Source organism: Gossypium hirsutum, chromosome A05 (assembly GCF_007990345.1).
Source record: "Gossypium hirsutum isolate 1008001.06 chromosome A05, Gossypium_hirsutum_v2.1, whole genome shotgun sequence".
In the NCBI taxonomy this organism is placed as follows: Eukaryota; Viridiplantae; Streptophyta; class Magnoliopsida; order Malvales; family Malvaceae; genus Gossypium; species Gossypium hirsutum.
Genome location: NC_053428.1, coordinates 38,979,852 through 39,002,901, shown reverse-complemented (window position 1 = coordinate 39,002,901; position 23,050 = coordinate 38,979,852). Strand labels below are relative to the sequence as shown.

At 34.1% G+C, this 23,050-nt stretch overlaps 2 protein-coding genes across 2 annotated transcripts; both read left to right on the top strand.

Moving 5' to 3' along the window:
- Nucleotides 1-1,319: 1,319 nt before the first annotated feature.
- LOC107960589 (putative disease resistance RPP13-like protein 1) lies at nucleotides 1,320-3,723 on the top strand. Its single transcript, XM_041111952.1, has 4 exons — nucleotides 1,320-1,578; nucleotides 1,878-2,150; nucleotides 2,475-2,665; nucleotides 3,106-3,723. Exons 1-4 carry the CDS (start codon nucleotides 1,320-1,322, stop codon nucleotides 3,721-3,723), a joined length of 1,341 nt encoding a protein of 446 aa, XP_040967886.1.
- A 154-nt stretch (nucleotides 3,724-3,877) lies between these two features.
- Nucleotides 3,878-5,943, top strand: LOC121229107 (putative disease resistance protein RGA3). Its single transcript, XM_041112369.1, has 2 exons — nucleotides 3,878-4,785; nucleotides 5,384-5,943. Exon 1 carries the CDS (start codon nucleotides 3,962-3,964, stop codon nucleotides 4,745-4,747), a length of 786 nt encoding a protein of 261 aa, XP_040968303.1. The 5' UTR covers nucleotides 3,878-3,961; the 3' UTR covers nucleotides 4,748-4,785; nucleotides 5,384-5,943.
- Nucleotides 5,944-23,050: the final 17,107 nt, after the last annotated feature.

Genomic DNA, 23,050 nt, shown 5'->3' with positions numbered 1-23,050 from the left:
GGCCGGTGCGACGGAAGCTTGAATGTGACCACTTTTCCGTAAAACTCTATTTTTATAAAATTTGCTTAATTTTCTGGTTTTGAGAGTTTTGTAATTTTGGAACTCTCTGGACATTTGGGTTTAATTTCATATTTGGATTTTTAATTTGGAATATCTTGCATGACATGTGACGAAACGATTTACGAAATTAACCGTTTTCGAAAAAAAAATCAAGTTTTCAAAACTTAACGACTTAAGAACTTTCGCTACAAATTATTTGTTTAACTTGAAAATGTAAACAATTGATGGTTTAACTAATAAGTATAACAACACGTTTTTTTTAAAAATAACTGAACTCTTTTGGTAACAAAAATATACGATGTTTTCAAAATGATAATGTCGAATTTATAATTTTTCTTCGTAACATTCCTAGATTTGGCCGTAATGTCTAGGCCAAATTTAGGATGTTACAACTTCATACTGACATGACACTTTTTTTCTTATACGTTACATCAACAATAATTTAATAATTATAAAATATTCAAAAATAAAATACTCAAAAGTATTAAAAAAAGTATAAAAATTCAAAACAAAATAACATGGAAGACAGGTGGATTGTCATTCAACTTGCATGTTTAAAAATTTAACATTTTAGTCAATATTTCTATAAAAAAAATAGCAAATCAACTCTTTTTAAAAGGTTGAGAACCAAATTTAGCTAAAAAAAAGTCAAATTGACAAAAAAATATACACAAAGGCTAAATTTGACATTATACCTTTCTTCGATGTTTAGACAAAAATATACAATTAAAAACATTAATTAGAATAAAATCACATTAATAAAAATATTGATGAAATAATACCACCAAAAAAATTAATTAATATTTTAATTTAATAAAATATTTTTTACAATTTGAAATTTTAATTTTAAAAATTATTTTGATATAAAATTTAGTCCAAAAATTTTGAAGTAAAAAAAAATCTAATTAAATCATATATACATTTAAAAGGGAAAATATAATAAAAATATTAAATAGAAGAATAAAATATTAAATAAAACAATTTTACATAAATAATAATTTTAATAAAATAATACAATCAATAAAATTAATTGATATTTTAATTTAAAGTTTGAATATTTAAAAATTATCAATAGGTTTGAATACTTTTATATTGCAATTTTAAACTCAAAGAGCAGCTGTCGGGAGAAAAATATCTAATCATATTGGATGATGTTTGGAACAAGAATTATGTTCATTGGAAAGAGCTTGCAAGTCCCTTTTGGGGCCAAGAATAGCAAGATTATTGTAACAACACGTGATTGAAACGTTGCAGCAATCATGAGGAATGTTGCAACTTATCATTTATATGTGTTATCAGATGATGATTGTTGGAAGTTATTTGCAAAGCATGCATTTGATGGTTCAAGCCCCACCAAGCATCCAGATCCGATGGCAATCGGTGAAGCAATTGTTAAAAGATGTGGCGGTCTCCCTTTGGCTGCAGAAACTCTTGGAGGTCTTCTGCGTTGCAAACCAGATGCTGATGAGTGGAAGAAAATATTACAAAGCAATTTTTGGGACATTCCAAATTATGCAAGTAATATTTTTCCAGCTTTAACCCTAAGTTATTGTTATCTTCCATCACATTTAAAGCGATGGTTTGCTTATTGTTCAATTTTCCCTAAAGATTACGAATTTGAAAAGGAAGAACTTATTCACTTATGGAAGGCTGAAGGTCTTTTAAGCTCTCCAAAGACAATGGAGATCTAGAAGAACAAGGTAATGAGTATTTCAAAGATTTGAGATTGAGGTCATTTTTTCAACAATCCAAAGGAAAGAAATGGTGTTTTTTCATGCATAATCTAATTAGTGATTTGGCTAAATCTGTCACCGCAGAGTTCATCTGCAGATTGGAAGGTAGTGGTGGTTCTTGTGTAATAACTGAGAGGGCCCGTCATATTTCTAATGTCCAAGAAAAATATGACGTGCGACAAAAATTTCAGTGTTTACGTGAAGCAAATGGTCTGCGTACTTTCCTAGATACAAAGTCATTGTTGTGGTCATCATTTGTCAATGATGTGCTAATGCATGATTTGTTGGTGATATCAAGCTTACAAGTGCTTTCTTTGGCTAATTATGGAAATATTAAAGAATTACCAGAAGATATTGGTAACTTGAAGCATTTACGAAATTTGAATCTCTCAAAAACTTCAATCAAAAGGTTGCCAAACTCTCTGTGTGCATTGTATAATTTGCAAGCATTAAAATTGTGGGAATGCAAATAGCTTGTTGAGTTGCCGAGAGACATGAGGAGATTGATCAACATGCTATATCTTGATATTAAGGGAACAAAGTTAGCTAGGATGCCAGAAGGAATGGGTAGGTTGAAAGATCTTCGAATAGTAACAGATTTTGTTTTAGACAGACAAACTTGATCAAGTATTAATGAGTTGGGAAAGCTCAAGCATCTACGTGGAAGACTTGCCATTTCAGGACTTAAAAATGTTGCATGTGCCAATGATGCCAAAGATGCCAATTTGAAGGATAAGATAAATCTTAAAGGATTGGAGTTCATATGGGGTGAAGATGATATTGGTGATTCAAGGCATGATAGAGAAGTACTTGAACAACAAAAGCCTCTGTTGGAACTTGAAACAAAGCAGCAAGCAAAAACCAAGAAGCTTGTGCAGCAAGCCTCGTAGCTTGTGGAAGAAACAAGAGCAGAAATTCAAAGGAAAACAAGAACAGAATTAAAGCAAAGAAAATGAGCATAAAAATTGAATGAAATCTGATGATATTTTCATTAACTTGAACAATGGCATATTGCCAATACATAAATCAAGCTTTTTGCTTGTCAAAATCAACATGTAGTCAACTAATCTATACCAACTACCACTAATACATTGGAACTTACAAAACAAGACTTGTACACTTAAGCAAAGTTGGTCATCAGCTCCTATATCATCAAATTATAACAAATGTAAGCTAAATTAAGTTCAAAATGAACTAGATTACTAAAGCATAGTTACACGGTAACAAAATGTAACTGAGATAGAAAAGAAACATCAACCCCTTCAGTTGCATGTATTTTACCCGAGAAACTTATGTGTATGAATTCTTGTAGATACTTTACCCGGATAACATAAGTGCATTAATTCTCACATGTTTGAATCTGCATGGGCTGCGTGGGAACAAACTTCAACAGCCTCATACAAATTTGAAGCATCTTGTTATTCAAAGTTACAAAGGTACGAGATTTCCAGAATGGATGGGGCATTCTTCCTTCTCATGTATAGTATTTTTAGGGTTACATGATTGTAAATTTTGCACATCCTTGCCGCCGCTGGGCCAATTACTATCTTTGAAATCTCTCTCCATTTCCGGGTTGAGTGGAGTGTTAATAGTTGGTGATGAGTTCTACGGGTATGTGCAAGCTTCGACTAAACCCTTTGGATCTCTTAAAATGCTAAGCTTTAAGAATATTAAAGAGTGGGAGGAATGGAATTGTTGGAGTGATGAAGCTTTCCCTCTTCTACAAAAGCTGTGCATTGTTAATTGTCCCAAGCTAACCAAATGTCTACCCAAACACCTCCCTCGTTTAAAGAAACTGAAGATTGAAGATTCTGAGAAGCTTGGAGGCTTGCTTCCGACAGCACCAAGCATTTTGGAACTTGACTTAAAAGAAGTGCAATGCATTGCAGTTGGAGCCATTGGCTCGTGGGCTTCGGGAGTTGAATATTAAAGATTTGAATATGGATAATTTCGTATTGGAACAAACGTTGGAACGATGAACACTTCTTAAAAACTTATGTTTGTGGAAATGTTTCGATATTAGATCCCTTCCTGAAGTTAGGGTGCCCATCACGCTGAAGCGATTGAGAATCAGTTGGTGTGAAATCTTGGATTATTCCAATATCTTCTTGTATACATCCCTTGAATCCTTGGTGATAGAACATGCTACTGTTCGCCAGAAATTCGCAATGAAGTGTGATCCACTAGAATCTTTCCCATTAGGATCGTTTCCTATGGTAAAGCATGTTGAAATTTCGGGATGTGAAGACTTGAAGTTTATTATTGCTGCTTTAGAGGGCTGTCACCACCAGCATCTAACATGTCTCAATTCTTTAAGAATAACAGCGTGCCAAAATTTGATATCTTTTCAAATTGAAGATGGATTGTCCGTCACTAATTTAACCCGGCTTGCGCTTTGCGGTTGCGGAAGTTTAAAGTCATTGCCAGAGCAAATGCACTCTGTCTTTTCATCCCTTGAGGGTTTAAGAATAATTGGATGTCCAGAAATAGAGAGGGCTCCAAAAGAATGTTTGCCCTCCAAATTAAAAGATATTACAATCTCAACGAGTGATAAACTAATTGAGAGCTTGATTAGGAAAAGGGAATGGAGTTTGCATAGACTCCCTTCTCTTACAATTCTCGAGATCTCATATTCAGAAGTAGAGATGGAGTCTTTTCCAGATGAACATCTACTGCCCCCATCTCTTGAAACTCTCAGGATCTCTAATCTTCCAAATCTAAAGAGCTTGGAGTATAAGGGGTTTCAACACCTCTCCTCTCTTTACGATTTGTATATCTCACACTGTCCCAAACTCCAATCCATGCCCCCAATCATGCTTCCGCACTCTCTTTCTTATTTGTCCATCGAAAAATGTCCTTTTCTGAAGGAACGTTGTGAAAAGGATAAAGGTAAAGATTGGCCCAACATTTCCCACATCCCTGCCATTGAAATTGATGAACAAGTCATCATATAGAAAGGGCAGTGACTGAGAAAACAAATGTTCTGACCCAGGTATTTCCATTCATTTTTTACTTTCATGACAAATGTATATTTGCTTCTTTTTTTCTTTTTTTTTAAAATAGAATTAGATCTGCAAAATATGTTCGACTTATGGAATTTTGTTTTTATAGCATACCATCATCCTGCTTCTATCTGGTTGCAAGTTGTACTTGATGCATGATTGTTATCCAAATGAAGGTTTTTTCTTTGGACATCAATTCGATCATCTTAGAATCCTGTTTCTGTTAATTTAAAGCTCATTTTGTTCATCATTTGTACACAAGTTCTTGCTTTATGTGAATTGGAGTTCATGGAATGTTGAGGAACTGTTTCTGTTAATTTAAAGCTCATTTTGTGCATCATTTGTACACATGTTCTTGCTTTTATCAACCTCATATGCATTTCTCAGACATAAACATGAAGCAATTAGCTTAAACTTTGTTGTAAAGGGGTTTTTAGTTAAATCATTTTGGCTTTCAACTACTGCCCATGTTTACTCACACCTTATATTATTTCTCTTAAATGTTTTTGAACACGCTCTTTACAGATACCATGTTTACTCGCACCTTATGTCATTTCTCTTAAATGTTTTTTAACACACTCTTAACAGATACCATGTTCGAAATATCCCTTTGTTAGATCTTCCATGCTAAAAATGACAAATGATGAATCCAGACACCAGACCAGCCTCAAATTTCTTACAATCATGTGTTAGCTACCATGATCCACAATCATGCCATCCACCTCAAATTTCTGAAGACTTGAAGAGGAGAAGCTGTAGTTTTTGAATAGAGGAAAACCTGGTAAACGTTTTCGTTGGAAAAATCAGAGGTCAATAACAACTGCCATCCACCATCTGAAGGCCATGCTGGTGCCAAGAAATCCTTCTTTAAACATTAAAGAGTTATATTATTGTGATTCGAACGTGAATGTGAAATATGAATGTGTTTAATCAAGATAAAAAAGCGGAAGAAAATCCATTTCAAACACATTGCTTATTACAGAATTTGAAACTGAATTGCTTATGTGATTGAATTCAAATGTCGGTTATAATTTATGGGTTCTTGTTCCGTACAAAAGTTTACTTACAATTTCATTCCCTATTTTATAGTTAATTTCTTGTAAACTTTTGCATAAATTCGTTTCCATAAAGTACTGTACTTGGTTGGAGCTTTTGAGAACATATGAAATTATAACATATATCCATGTTTTGAAGATGCCTGAAAATTATCATCGTCTTCGTGGAAACTTATAACAGTCTCGATATTGATGAAGATCTCATAGTGAACGATTTGTTCAATCATTAAAAGAAAATGTCTTCGATTGGTATATTGGTCTTGAGTCTAGAATGATTCACAGCTAGGAAGAACTTGAGTGACAATTTCTCAATCAATTTTATAGTAGTCATTAGATTGTCAACATGATTGAGCTCACGATCTCAAAATAGAAGAAATATGAGCCACCTATTGATTACATCCATCGATGAAGGAATCAAAGATTAAAATGAAACGATATTTGGCATGTGCATATAAGGCATGACTTGGGGCTTGCGCTATGTTCTCTAAGGTATCAAACTGAAATCCTTTCAAAAATTTGTTACTGAAGCTCGCAACATAAAGTTTAATATGACCATTGTTAAAATCAAAAAGCTCTTGAGCAAGTAACTCACAATTGAGGGCAAAATTTTAACCAATAATGAAGTTAATCAGACAATGACAGTAAATGTAAAGCTCATTGTTGCTCAAGTTAAAAGTACTACAAGAGTCACATTGAAGGAGAGGTAAGAAAAAAAGTATCATTTCCTTAATGTTGATCTTCCAAACATGTTTGGAAAACTCGTAAAAATTAAGTTGATTTGATTTCAAAAAGAGAAACCACTTGAATAAGGTGATCGAGTAAATGATTTCAACTATTACAAATACCACTAGTAGATTAGTCATTCTTTTAAAAATTGTTTTCTATTAAAAGATAAAATCATGCAATTTTACAAAGAAAGGAAAATTGAGCAATTTACAAAGAAAGGAAAATTGAGTTTAAAGAAATATCATCACCAAATTACGACAAACCAATTTTAAATTAACAAGATTAACAATTACACTTTAATTTTAAATTTTGAAAAATAAAAATATATAAATTTCTGAAGAGAATAGTACCTGTAACATATTTTAACCTTAAAAGAAAAACAATTTAACACATTATTTTCGGCCGGGGTGGTTTTCTTGTTGCTTTTGACCGACAAACTTGGCTGTTGAAAACCGTTAATAAAAAAGCTCAAACATTTCAGTCAAGAGCAATAACAAATTACGACTTTATTTCTCCATCTTTCACCTTTTTCTTCAAAACTTACCTTCGAGTACCAGATATGGCGGGACCCTTAGTTGGTGAACCCTATCTCTCCGTAGCCCTTTAGGTTTTGTTCGATAGATTGGCTTCTCAACAATTCCTGAATTTTATCAGGGGAAAGAAACTAGAAAAGGGATTGGTGAAGAAACTGAATGATGCGTCGTTGAGAGCACCAAAAATATCCTATTCCCTGTAAAATAATAAAAATAATAGAAATAATAGTAAAGGGGAAGTAGGGTTGAATCCTCAGGGACCGGATTATACGAATGCTTGTTTCTCGAAATCCTGGGCAGAATCGTGCCCAAGAAAACCTGCGTGATAGAAAAAAATAAAAATAATAGAATTAAAGGTTTGATTTGGAAAAACAGAATCTAAAGTTGACTGAAATTGTGATTACAAAAATAATAAAAATAATAAAGAGAGTTAAAGGAAAAGAGATTCTTATTGGTAGACTCCAGCTTCCAGTTGTCTCATTCCGCCTTGGGTTCAATCCTCAGCTTTTAAATAACCCTTCTCAACTCAAGTAAGCCAGTTATAGTGGAAGAGGACGCCTACAACCACCAGCTCCAAAGATTAGACTTACGATTTTTAGGGAAACTGACTCTAGCCAGTAATCTATGCTAGATCAACGCTTCTCAATGGCAAATCCCACGCCATTTTGTCTCTTTGGCTCGCCAACCTCTGACGCAGTAAGTTAACGAACCAACTATGCAATCCTTCCAAAACATACAAAGCGGCCGCCTTTGCATATGCTGAAAAGCTTACTTCTTAAGGGCCATGGACGGAAGCGTCAGCCCGTAGTGCGAAGAAACGATGAATACTTGGCGAGAAGGCTAAGTACGGATTCTAGGCCTCAAGAACCCTTTTTGGGGAATATTGACAACTTTCGGCTAGATAGGTTTTAGTGGCTCATGATAATTGTGGAAAAGAAAATAAATATAAAAATGGAAAAAGGAATTTTATTGAAAGAAAATATGAAGAAACAAAAGCCTAGACTTTTAGGGGGAGAGTGTTTACAGAAAAAGATGAACACCAAATAGAGTCACTTCACCTCCTATTTATAATGCTAGGGAGATAGTCTAATTTAACTTAAATTCTAAAAAGATAAATACATTTAATTAAAGATAATTAAAGATAATTAAAATAAAATCCTAAAATTAAATAATCCTAATAATTATCTTAATATTAATTATCCTAATATAAATAAAATTGAGTCTTATAAAATAAAATCTCTTCTTTTTGTATTTTTAGTCCTTGTGTCTTCCATGCTCGCACTTTTGGCACAATCTTTTTCCTGTGTCGCATATCAGCCCATTGTGTCTCCAAATTCGCACTTTTGTCCCTTAATTTTGCTTTTGCCTCCAAATTAGTCCCTAATCGATAAAAAGACATAAATAGCTCAAATTAGTAGGATCAAGCTCAAAATAAATACATGATTAATACATAAAAATACGTTATTCTAGAGCATTATCACTGAAGCCAACCTTGATGTCTGTTAAAGCTGTGCTGGATGATGCTGAAGACAAACAGATTACCAACCCAAATGTCAAAGATTGGGTTTCTGATCTTAGAGATGCTGTTTATGACGTATAGGACCTGTGCGATGAAATTGCTACTGAAGCACTTCGAACCAAGTTGGAAGCTGAGGATGAAAATGCAGCAAAAGCACTTGGAGGTCTTCTGCGTTGTAATCTGGATGTTGACGAATGGAATAAAATATCAAACAGCAACCTATGAGACATTACAAATGGTATCCTTCCTCCACTAAGGTTAAGTGATTATTATCTTCCTTCACATTTGAAGTGTTGCTTTGCATATTGTTCACTTTTTTCGAAAGACTATGGGTTCAAGAAAGAAGAACACGTCCGATTGTGGATGGCTAAAGATCTTTTATTGAATTTCAAGTCAAATGAAGAGATGGATGAACAAGGTAAAGAGTACTTAAAAGATTTAGCATCAAGATTTTTTTTTTTCACCAGGTAAGTTTAGATAAATCTTGTTTTTTCATGCACAATGAAATTAGTGATTTAGCTAAATCTGTAGCTGGGGAGTTCTTCTGCAGATTGGAAAGTTGTGATAATTATGTGAAATAAATCAGAAGGCACATCATTTATCCAATGTCCAAGAAAATTATGATGTGAGAAAGAAATTTGAGACTTTACCTAAAGCCAAGCGGTTTCACACATTCCTAAGCTTTAAGTCTTTGCCTTGGCATTCTTATGTTACCAACAAGGTAATGCATGATTTGTTGACGAAATCATGGTTACGAGTACTTTTTTTGGCTAAATATTGTAATATCAATGAAATCCTTGAACAAATTGTTAAGTTGAAGCATCTGCGAAGTTTTGATCTGTCAGGATCTTCAATTAAAAGTTTGCCTAATTCTTTAAGTACGTTGCATAATCTGCAAATGTTAACTTTGTTTCGTTGTAGTAACTTTGTTGAGCTGCCTAAAGACATGGCGAGATTGATCAATGTAGAGTCCAATTTTGGCCCGAGCTAAAACAAACCCAATACAAACCCAAAACCAACCCAAACCTAAACCCAATTATCAACCCAAATTAAACAAAACCTAACCCAAATTCTAAAAGCCCAAAACCTAAACAAAGAAAAAAAACCCTAGCCCCTTAGTCTACTCGCTGCCGCTCCTAGGGTCTTCTAACCAGCCGCTGCCTGCAGCACCTCCTTGTCACATCCACTGCCCTCAAGTTGCACCTGCACACAAGCAACAGTAACAGCAAGCATAAAATAGATTAAAAAGTATTGTAAATGGCTATAAAAGCCATTATAAATCAAATGTATTCTCTCTGGACATTTTTTAATACAAAAAAACAGATTCAAACAAAAAACACAGCAAGCTAATCAAAAACCGATTCATCGTGCAAAGTATTGATTTTTTTAGTTTACTTTTCTCTTTATTTTCTTTCTTCGAATATATATATATACATATTTCCGTTATTTTTTCTTTTTTTTTAAAAAATAGCATATATATAGTAAATATAAAAGAAAATAAGAAAAAAAACATGCCTTTTTGATTTTTTTGCCACCCTGTGCGGTGGCCGACGACGGCGGTGGACGCGGCGGCGAGCGGCCAGATTCCTCGTTGGATCTCAGGCTTGCAGAGAGAAAAGAGGGGAGGGTTTTCAGTTTTTTTTTTGTTTTGGAAGGATAAAATGAATTTTTTGTTAAAAATTTTAAGTTTTATAACAATGCCCATATGACATCGTTTTGGGCTCGATATTCAGGTGCCAAAACGGCGACGTTTTGCATTAACCCGTCTAACCCGACTCGCTAAGGGGGAAGATCCGCGTGGTTTTTTAATGGAAGGGCTAATTGCACTCTTAGCCCTTCCGCTTTTTTATAGTTTTATAATTAAATCTTTCGTTATTTTTAATTTTGCCCCGAAATTTTGTTTTGATTTCATTTTGGTCCTGCGTAAAACGCTACGTTTAGGGGGTGAGGATATTTTCTCCTTTAGTCCCTCCTTGTTATTCGCGCGTTCAAATCGGCCCTTTTCTCTTTTATTTATTTTCAAATTCGCCCTGAACTTCCATTTTAAGTTCAATTAAGTCCTTTTTTATTTCGATCATTTTTATTTAATTAATTAATTAATTTATTAATATTATTTTACTATTACTTATATTTATTATCATTACTATTATTATTTTCCCTATTTTCATTATTATTATGACTATTATTATTTTCATTATCTACTACTATTATTTATTATCGTTATTACCATTATCATTACTATTACTTATATTTTATTATTATGATTTTTGTTTTTATTTATTATTTATAATATGGTTGATATTATTATTATTCCTTAATTTCTATTATTATTATTATTATTATTTTTAATTACTGTTACTATTATTTATTTTATTATTTAATATATTATTATTACCCTTTTTATTATTGTTATTACTATTGTATTATTACTATTATTATACTTTCACCTATATTTGTTTTCTTATTATTTAGTTTTCATTTATCTATTTATTTTTCTTGCCTACTTGTATCTTTGTTATTGTTATATTTTAGGTATTATATCTCTATTTATATTTATGTATTAATATCATTATTTTACTATTGCTATATTTTTCATACTATTATTATTATCACTACTATTACTATCATTTTTAAATAGTTTTGCATAATATTTATTTATTTACTACTATTTCTTTTTTAATTTCAAATATTTTTAGCTTATTTATTATTTCCTTTTTATTTTAGCTTATTTGTTTTATTCATTCATTTTATTTTTGCTCTTATCATTATCATTCACATTCGCGTCTATCTTTATTCTGTTATGTTTGTTAGTATCGAAATTTTTATTTGTTTGTTCATTCTTCATTATTTTATTTTATTACGAATTTATGTTATATTAACCTTTACCCGACAAAATTAATTCTTTCATAAAAGCAATATTCCATATTTGGAAATTTGAGAAAATCGTGCCCTAACTTATTGGGTTTCGATTTTCTTCATTTAACCTAAATAACAGAATATTCTTTTAAATCGCAATACGAGTTTTGAATAAAATACTTATTCTCAGAAATACGAGGTGTTGTGCCCTAACTTACCGGATATGACATATTGTTACCTCGAGATAGGATTTTTGTAAATAAAGGCAATGTTCGGTATTTGGAAGTTTGAGAGATCGTGCCCTAACTTACTGGGTTTCGATTTTCCTCGTTTACCCTAAATAATCTAATATCCTTTTAAAAAAGGGGTTAAAATACACGAATTTTAAATAAAGGTAAGCTCATTCTCAAAGTTCGAGATGTCGTGTCTTAACTTACTAGACGTGACATTTTATTACTTCAAGACGAGAAGGTCTTTAACGTTCGAGTGTTTTTATAAAAAAGAGGGATCGTATTTTAAAGTTTTTCAAGTTTTCAAATTTTCGACACTAAGACACTAATTAATCAACTAGGTACCAATTTTGGGCGTTACGAGGGTGCTAATCCTTCCTCGTGCGTAACCGACTCCCGAACCCATCTTTCTAAATTTTGTGGACCAAAATCGTGGTTTAAATAAATCAAATAATTTATTAAAAATAACCACTTTTACGAGGTGACCCGACAACACCTCATCAAAAAAGGATTGGTGGCGACTCCCGTTTTTTCGTTTTCGTTTCTAAAATAAAGTCGACCCTTATTTTTCCAAAAAAATAGTTTCGACAGCTTAGCGACTCCACTGGCGAACAAATAAAAGAGTCAAGCCACAAGTTGATTAACTTTTGTCTTTTTGTCGAAAATTAGAAATTTAGTTTTGATATACGATCCTTTCATTGCATTTCATCCGTTTCGTGTTACGATCTTCATCATTTTATTCATATTTTCTTTATTTGCTTCGAGCTTTTTTACATATCCCTGCACATTGCATTGCATGACTGCGCGGTTACACCCTTTTAAGTGGGAGTGAGAAATTATTCCTTCGTGAGGTCTTCATCTCCGTGTAGGATAGTGGATCGCTTTCGGGATACATCTGTACTTATGTCTTCGTGAGATTTTCATCTCTGTGTAGCCATAGGGAAATGTATCCCCCTAAACTGAACTCGATCCATATGAGCCTATAATGGGCGAGGATCGAGGAATCTTTTGGTTCAGGTACCTTTTACTTTAGAAATTGAACCGCATATAGAGAGCCCTAGGAGCTTACCCTAAGTAGAGGCACGCCAAATCCTAGTGGTTACCCGGATAGGTGCTCAATTTTGTTTTTATTTCATCTGTGCTGATGCATTGATTTTACTTCAATCACACTGCATTTTCATCATAAGAGATCCTTACATTGCATTTTCATAATAAGAGATCCTTTCGTTGCATTTTCATTTGTCCTTGTTACGATCCTTATCATTATTGTTTATAATTGTTGTGTTGGTTTGAGTTTAGGCATATTTATGTATATTGCATTGCATGATTGGTCGATCTTACCCTTTTAAGTGGGAGTGAGAAGCTATGCCTTTGTGAGGTTTTCAGCTCCGCATGGGCTAGTAGACTGCTTTCGGGATACATCCGTACCTATGTCTTTGTGACATTTTCATCTCCACACAACTATAGGGAAATGTATTCCCCTGAACCAAACTCGGTCTATGTAAGCCTATAATGGGTGAAGATTGAAGAATCTGCTGGTTCAAGTACCCTTTCTTTAGAACCAAACCCCATATAGCAAGCCTTAAGAGCCCACCCTAAGTAGATCCACTTCGAACCCCTAGCGGTCACTTGGATAGCTACTATATTTTATTTATTTCTCCTGTGCTAACATGTTTTCTTTTGTGTTGATTGCATTGCATTTTCATTATAGAAAGAAGGTGTTGAGTCACATTCGATTGCTAAATAGAAAAGCTTGTCATGGAAAATGAATTTATTGATAAAGTGGAATATAATATGGTCGTCCGAATATGGTCCGAGTAAACAACAAAAGAAGGCTAACAGTTCATGAAAGAATACACGACTTTGCTTCATCGCCTGAGGATTCAAGCCAACAAATATTATTCAAGAGCCACTATGTCTTAAAGAATTTAACGAGCATCACGTGGATAAGTGAGCAATGGGCCGCAGTCCAGATCGAGTGGAAAGGAGATAATATATACATCTTTTGGAAAATCCGCAAGATTCGACCATAACATCCGGATATGAAAAAGATCGGTGTCTTCGCTTGGAATATGAGGGCAATGCCGCATATGTAATCCGTTTAATGTAAAAAAATTTATTTTCTAGAAAAGTTATTCTAATAGAATTGAATCCAGAATCAACGTCTCTCTTTCTTTTTGCATTCATCCCATGCATTTGCATTGCATTTCATCACATGCATTACATTAATCAAAAGAGTTGGAATTCTTTGAAGAGGTCAAAGGCCCAGAAGGAATGTTTGGAAATTAGAGTATCAATGCCAAATCTAAAGAAGGAATTGGAAAATAGAATTGATCAAGCATTTGCCCTAATGAGCCGGGAAGTGTTTTGAACAATGGGACTGTAGAAGAGATCCCTGTATTTCTTAAAGCCAATTTAGAGTAATATTCAAAACACGCTTGTTGCTTTAAGCCTAGAAGCAATAAGAATCCTTTTATGAAACAGGCTTGTGTCCAAAGTCTTTATTTTAATAAAATGCATCTTTGCTATCATTTCAAGCAAATATTCTTTTATTCTATACAGACAATTATTCTTAGATTCTCTTTTTCATGTATTCTTTTTTTCATGATCATACCATACAAATAATCATCCTTAGAATCATTTATTCTTTGGAATTTGCCTTCGTACTTACAACAGATCCCCAGATATTAACGACATAAGCGACACTGACACTAACTTAGAGTCTCCTTTTGGGTGAGATATATATTTAGAGGGATCTCAGGACTTTGAAAATGACAGAGATCGTAACTTATCTCCCGGTTTGTTAAGGATGGTAGGACAAGATAGAAAATAGATCCTACCTTACAAAGGGGCAATAGACATCGCGAACCTAAGAGAAAAGAAAGAGATGAGGATTGGAGCTTATACCACCACAGAGACAAAGCGAGATGTCAAGAATTCAAAGATATTTTCGCATGATCGTATCAAGATATGCCTGGGCTACTAAAGCCTGTGGATGCCAAAAAAGGGTCTATATGAGTATCATAAGGACACATACTAATGGTTTTATGTTAGCTAGATTAATCATGAGATTCGGGTTCTGCTGGCCCACCATAGAAAGGAATTGCATCAGTATGCCAAATTTATGGAGACAAGATTCATATGTCCCTTCATTTCTTTATAGACTTTCTCTATGTGGGGCATGTATGTTATGGGGTTGATCTAGTCAAAAGCTTCTAGCCAACACCGATTCATCCTTGTGGTCGTTGATTATTTCACTAAGAAGGTGAAGGTAACTTCATATGCCAATATTACAAGGTCGATAGTTATCAAATTCAAATTAAAAAAAAACACACACACACACAAAAAAGAAGAAAAAAATACAAAAAAGAAGAAAAAAGTAAAAAAGACAACAAAAAAGATCGTGAAAGATAACCGAGACTGGTAAAGATTGGCATAAAGAAGTTATCGTTTATCCTTTATGCTTATCGAACGTCGGCCAAGACCTTTGCTGGGGCAACACCTTTCTCATTGGCTCATGAAATAGAAGTGATTTTGCCTATTGAAGTCGAGATTCATTATCTCCAAGCTTCGATTGAGTCAATAATTGGATGAGTCTAGTTGCAATATGATCAAGCGAACCTGATCCATCATGGTCAAAGGTATCTGAAACAAATGACGCGAGTTTATTGCAAGAAGGCTTGCCCCAGAGAATTCCATGAGAATGACTTAGTTTTGAAAAGGATCTTTTATATACAAAAGGACCGTAGAGGAAAATGGATGCTGAATCAGGAATGACCTTACGTGATAAAGAATGTTTTCTCTAAAAAAGTGTTGATTTTGACTAAGATGGATGACAAGAACCTACCCAATCCCATAAATCCAGATTTAGTCATAAATTTTTTTTAAAAATAAAAAAATAGAAAAGAAGAAGAAGAAAAGGAGAGGCCAAGGCGAAAACCCGTAAAGGGAGCCTTGAGACCAAAGGGGATTTGAGTTGAAAACCCGAAAAGTGCGGCTCAAATTTGGATCAAAATGAGGCATACAGTAGTCTTGCTATGCTTGAATTAACAATGAAGAAGTATGCTACGGCTTGGGGCATCGACAAAGTACTCCGAATCCCCTAAACACAGATTGAGCTCAAAATAGTCTTCAAGAAGTGCGTACAGAGAAGCTCAAGCTGCGATATCTGGGGAACCTAGCTTTTTATTTTACCCATTTTGAATTTCCTATCTTTGATTACCCTATTCTTTTCAAGATACATCTTAATAAGTTTCCTTCTTATTACGTTTGCTATCTTTTGATTAACATATTTGTTTCGAGCTATGCTCCCAATTATTTTCTCTCTTATCCATTGTTATGATCTTTTTCAAGCATTTTTATTGAAATAATGATTAATGGACTAATAATACCTTCACAAAAAGGGTTCTGCGTATTACTCTAGAAGTTTCTAAATGGTACAGGAACATGAAACATGATTATTGTTTAGAACTCACCAAGCCTAAGGGTTGGAAATATTGGAGAAAGATGATTATCTCTTTGGACTTTTTATTGGTTGAATAGAAAGACAAGATGTTTCATCGGCGATACAACCTCGACAAATAACGAGCAATATCAACCCAAGTGTAAAAAGGGATCATTCTCGGGAAAAGAAAAATGATATTCTACATTCATACAGATATCAGACATATACATTTGGTCATTACACCCAAGGAATGGTGTAACAAATCAATTGATTTAAGATGATACAAATTCTATACCTCTGAGTTGCAGCAGGATGGATGGATGAAACCAAATGTTATCCCCTGAAGTTTCAGTGAGAGGTTACAAACTTTATATCCGAGAAGGTACAGTAGAAGGGACTCTGCAATTACAGCAGGGCAAGCTTGCTGAATAGAATGTAATTGTTTCTTCGGGCTCTGTCAAAAATGCTAGCCAAACAAGAGGGCTGCATAATACGTTAGTGATAAAGCCTTGATGAACTATGAGCGATGACGCCTTAAGCACTCAATAAGGAATCATTCTCATGACATTTCTGTATTCATATCATTCATCTAGTTAGGAGCATTTGACTCATTCTAATCATGGCATCCTAGTTATTTGGCATTAAACATAGGCCCATGAAATTAATTCTACAAATCATATCCTTAGAGGACGGTGCAACGACATCGGTGAATTCATAGATCTTATCTCCATGAGATAGCAATGGAGCAGATCGAAGACAGTGAGCCTTAACTCCCTAAGCAGTAGGGTAACAGGCTGAAGATTACAGATCTTATCTCCCTAAGCAGTAGCGGAGAGATCGAAGACAGAGAGCTTTAACCCCCTAAGCAGTAGGGTAACAGGCTGAAGATTACAGATCTTATCTCCCTAAGCAGTAGTGGAGCGGATCGAAGACAGAGAGCCTTAACCCCCTAAGCAGTAGGGTAACAGGCTGAAGATTACAGTTCTTATCTCCTTAAGCAGTAGTGGAGCAAATCGAAGACGGTGAGCCTTAACCCCCTAAGCAGTAGGGTAACAGACTAAAAATTATAGATTTTATCTCCCTAAACAATAGTGGAGCAGATCGCAGACGGTAAGCCTTATCTCCCTAAGCAATAGTGGAGTAGGCTGAAAATTATGAGTCTTATCTCCCTGAAGTTGTAGTGGAGCAGACTAAAGATAGCAAATCTTATTTCCTTGAAGTTGCAGTGGAACAGATTGAAGCTATAAATCATAGATCTTATCTCTCTAAAGTTGCAGTAGAGCAGATCAAAACAAACCTTATCTCCCTGAAGTTGCAGTGGAGGAGGTTGAAATCACTAGTCTTATCTCCCTGAAGTTGCAGTGGAGCAGACTGAAGATAGCAAATCTTATTTCCCTGAAGTTGCAGTGAAACAGATTGAAGCTATAAATCACGGATCTTATGTCTCTGAAGTTGCAGTAGAGCAGATCAAAACAAATTTTATCTCCCTGAAGTTGCAGTGGAGCAGGTTGAAATCACTAGTCTTATCTCCCTGAAGTTGCAGTGGAGCAGACTGAAGGTAGCAAATCTTATTTCCCTGAAGTTGTAGTGGAACAGATTGAAGCTATAAATCTCTCTCTGAAGTTGCAGTAGAGCATATCAAAACAAACCTTATCTCCATTAAGTTGCAGTGGAGTAGGTTGAAGTCACTAGTCTTATCTCCCTAAAGTTGCAGTGTAGCAGACTAAAGATAGCAAATCTTATTTTCCTGAAGTTGCAGTGGAGCAGATTAAAGCAACAAGTCCTATACCTCTGAAGTTGCATGAAGTGGATCAAAGCAGCAAGACACAGTGGATTGGAACGAGGCTAGTTGAAGAAGAGGAGCACCCAAGAAGTCAAGACTCGGCGAGATCAGACAAAATTGGTCTTTCTTAAAAGTCTTTGCTCCGTTCTCGTTACACGACAATAAGCAAAGAGGGCAGCTGTAGAGCCCAATTTTGGCCCGGGCTAAAACAAACCCAATACAAACCCAAAACCAACCCAAACCTAAACCCAACTATCAGCCCAAATTAAACAAACCCTAACCCAAATTCTAAAAGCCCAAAACCTAAACAAAAAAAAAGAAACTTTAGCCTCCTAGTCTACTCGCTGCCGCCCCTAGGGTCTTCTGACCAGCTGCTGCCTGCAGCACCGCCTTGTCACGTCCACCGCCCTCAAGTTGCACCTGCACACAAGCAACAGTGACAACAAGCATAAAATAGATTAAAAAGTATTGTATATGGCTATAAAAGCCATTATAGATCAAATGTTTTCTCTCTGAACATTTTTGAATACAAAAAAATAGATTCAAAAAAAAACACAGCAAGCTAATCAAAAACCGATTCATTGTGCCAAGGTATCGATTTTTTTAGTTTACTTTTCTCTTTTTTCTTTCTTCGAATATATATATACATATTTCCTTTAATTTTTCTTTTTAAAAAAACAGAATAAATATATATATAAAAGAAAATAAGAAAAAAATACCTTTTTTATTTTTCGGCCACCGTGTGCGATGGCCGACGACGGCGACCGACGCGGTGGCGAGCGGCTAGATTCCTCGTCGGATCTCAGGCTTGCAGAGAGAAAAGAGGGGAGGGTTTTTAGTTTTTTTTTTGGAAGGATAAAATGAATTTTTTGTTAAAAATTTTAAGTTTTATAACAATGCCCATATGACATTGTTTTGGGCTCGATATTCAGGTGCCAAAACGGCGCCGTTTTGCATTAACCCGTCTAACCCGACTCGCTAAGGGGGAAGATCCGCGTGTTTTTTTAATGGAAGGGCTAATTGCACTCTTAGCCCTTCCACTTTTTTATAGTTTTATAATTAAATCTTTAATTATTTTTAATTTTGCCCCAAAATTTTGTCTTAATTTCATTTTGGTCCTGCGTAAAACGCTGCGTTTAGGGGGTGAGGATATTTTCTCCTTTAGTCCCTCCTTGTTATTCGCGCGTTCAAATCGGTCCTTTTCTCTTTTATTTATTTTCAAATTCGCCCTGAACTTCCATTTTAAGTTCAATTAAGTCCTTTTTTATTTCGATCATTTTTATTTAATTAATTAATTTATTTATTAATATTATTTTACTATTACTTATATTTATTATCATTACTATTATTATTTTCCCTATTTTCATTATTATTATTACTATTATTATTTTCATTATCTACTACTATTATTTATTATCGTTATTACCATTATCATTACTATTACTTATATTTTATTATTATGATTTTTGTTTTTATTTATTATTTATAATATGGTTGATATTATTATTATTCCTTAATTTCTATTATTGTTATTATTATTATTATTATCATTTTTTAATTACTGTTACTATTATTTATTTTACTATTTAATATATTATTATTACCCTTTTTATTATTGTTATTACTATTGTATTATTACTATTATTATACTTTCACCTATATTTGTTTTCTTATTATTTAGTTTTCATTTATCTATTTATTTTTCTTGCCTACTTGTATCTTTGTTATTGTTATATTTTAGGTATTATATCTCTATTTATATTTATGTATTAATATCATTATTTTACTATTGCTATATTTTTTATACTATTATTATTATCACTACTATTACTATCATTTTTTAAATAGTTTTGCATAATATTTATTTATTTACTACTATTTCTTTTTTAATTTCAAATATTTTTAGCTTATTTATTATTTCCTTTTTATTTTAGCTTATTTGTTTTATTCATTCATTTTATTTTTGCTCTTATCATTATCATTCACATTCGCGTCTATCTTTATTCTGTTATGTTTGTTAATATCGAAATTTTTATTTGTTTGTTGATTCTTCATTATTTTATTTTATTACAAATTTATGTTATATTAACCTTTACTCGAAAAAATTAATCCTTTCAAAAAGCAATATTCTATATTTGGAAATTCGAGAAAATCGTGCTCTAACTTACTGGGTTTCGATTTTCCTCATTTAACCTAAATAATAGAGTATTCTTTTAAATCGCAATACGAGTTTTGAATAAAATAATTATTCTCAGAAATACGAGGTGTTGTGCCCTAACTTACCGGATATGACATATTGTTACCTCGAGATAAGATTTTTGTAAATAAAGGCAATGTTCGGTATTTGGAAGTTTGAGAAATCGTGCCCTAACTTAGTGGGTTTCGATTTTCCTCATTTACCCTAAATAATCGAATATCCTTTTAAAAAAGGGGTTAAACTACACGAATTTTAAATAAAGGAAAGCTCATTCTCAAAGTTCGAAATGTCGTGTCTTAACTTATTGGACGTGACATTTTATTACTTCGAGACGAGAAGGTCTTTAACATTCGAGTGTTTTTATAAAAAGAGGGATCGTATTTTAAAGTCTTTCAAGTTTTCAAATTTTCGACACTAAGACACTAATTAATCAACTAGGTACCAATTTTGGGCGTTACGAGGGTGTTAATCCTTCCTCATGCATAACCGACTCCCAAACCCATCTTTCTAAATTTCATGGACCAAAATCGTGGTTTAAATAAATCAAATAATTTATTAAAATAACCACTTTTACGAGGTGACCCAATCACACCTCATCAAAAAGGATTGGTGGAGACTTCCGTTTTTTCGTTTTCGTTTCTAAAATCAAGTCGACCCCCATTTTTCCAAAAAAATGGTTTCGACAATCAACATGAATTATCTCAATCTCAGGGGACCAATGTTAGCTAGGATGCCAAAGGGAATGGGTAAGTTGAAAGATCTTCGAACATTAATAGATTATGTTTAGGTGATGAAAATGGTTCAAGCAATAAAGAGTTGGGAAAGCTCAAGCACCTACATGGACAACTTGCCATTTCAGGTCTAAAAAATGTTGCATGTGCTAGGGATGCCAAAAGTGTCAATTTGAAGGACAAGATGAATCTTAAGGAGCTGTAATTTACATGGAAGTAGCATACTTATTGTAGTGAAGTATTTGGACAATTTGAGGCTGATAAAGAAGTTCTTCAACAACTGGAGCCTCATACAAACTTGGAGCATCTTGTAATTGGTTTTTATAGAAGCACAAGATTTCCAGAATGGGTGGGACATTTTTCATTCTTAAATGTAGTATCTGTGCACTAAAGAGGTTGCAAATTTTGCCACTCCATGCCACCGCTTGGGCAATTATCATCATTGAAATCTCTCTCTATTTTTGGATTTAGTGCAATAGTAAAAGTCGGTGATGAGCTCTATGGGAGTGATCATGTTTTGACTAAACCATATAGTTCACTTGAAATCTGAGATTTGAGGATATGGCAGAGTGGGAAGAGTGGTTTTGTTTCAAAGTTGACGCTTTCTGCCTCCAAGAGCTTAGCATAATATATTGTCCCAAGCTAACTAAGAATCTACCGAAGCACCTTTGTGTTGAAACAAAGTCAGCAGCAACACATAAACAACAATAAATTTGCTTAAGAACTAAAATGAAAAACCAAGAGCAAATGAAAAGAACTTGAGCACAAACATGGATGGAAATCAGCAGCTATATCCATTGATTGATAATGAAAAAGATAAAATAAATACAAAGTTTGTAAGTCAAATGACCATTACCTAATGATTTACCTACTACCACTAATAATCAACTAATACAAGTTAAATTTGAAACCAAAGCAAGCTAATATATCAGCCATTACATCAATTACATCAAAAATCCTACTAACTTAGATTACAAATTACAAACAAACTAAAGTTGGTTACATTGGAACAAAAAGAACAAAATGGTCCTAAGCTAGTTGCTGCATTTGGTTCTGCTTCACTGCTGGTCTGCTACCTGTCTTGCTGGCCAAATGTTGCATTGCAGGCCAATGCTTAACACTCCTCCTTGGACTGTATGCAACACATACCAATCTTGTTTCTTAAATTCTCAAACCTAGCTGTACCAAGTGGCTTAGTCAAAATATCAGCCAATTGGTCTTGTGAGCTGCAATGAACAAGGCTAACTTCTCCTGTCTGCTCAGCCTCTCTAACAAAGTGAAGTTTGATTTTAAAATGCTTAGTCTTGCTATGGAAGACTGGATTTTTACCAATAGCCACTACTGATTGATTGTCGACCTTAATTTCAGTAGGCTCAAGTTGCTCTTCATTGAGATCATATAGCAACTTCCTAAGCCAAATGGCTTGATTTATTACTGCTACTGCTGCTATGTATTCTGCTTCTGCAGTGGATTGAGTAACAGTCTGTTGCTTCTTTGAACACCAGCAAAACACACTTGACCCAAGAGTGAAAAAGTACCCTGATGTGCTTTTCATATCATCAATACAACCAGCCCAATCGCTAACTGAATAGCCAACCAGCTTTAGCTCATTTTCTTTCTTAAACAATATCCCAAGCCCCAAAGTTCCTTTAATGTATCTCAGCACCCTCTTGGCAGCCCTGAAATGCAGTACATTACAACAATGCATAAACCTTGCCAACAAACTTACAGTATGCATCAAGTCAGGTCTGGTTGCTGTCAAATAGAGCAAGCAACCTACTAAACTCCTATACTCCTTCTCATCGACCCTTACATGATCACCAAAGCTTGACAGCTTCTCTTATTGAGCCATTGGTGTGCTTACAGGCTTGCAATTTTGCATGCTAAACTTGTTAAGTATCTTCAAGATGAATGCATGTTGGCTAATGAAAATCCCTCGATCAGTCTGGTTTACTTCCATACCAAGGAAGTAGGTCATGACCCCCAAATCAGTCATATCAAATACTTCTTGCATCTGTGCTTTAAACTCATTGACCAGAACATCCTTGCTTACAATTACTAGCAAGTCATCGACATAAATCGATACAATCATCAATGTCTCATCCTTGGATTTCTTCACATAGAGGGTTGGCTCACTTAGGCTTTTCTCAAACCCGAGCTTAGACAGGTAAGCATCTACCC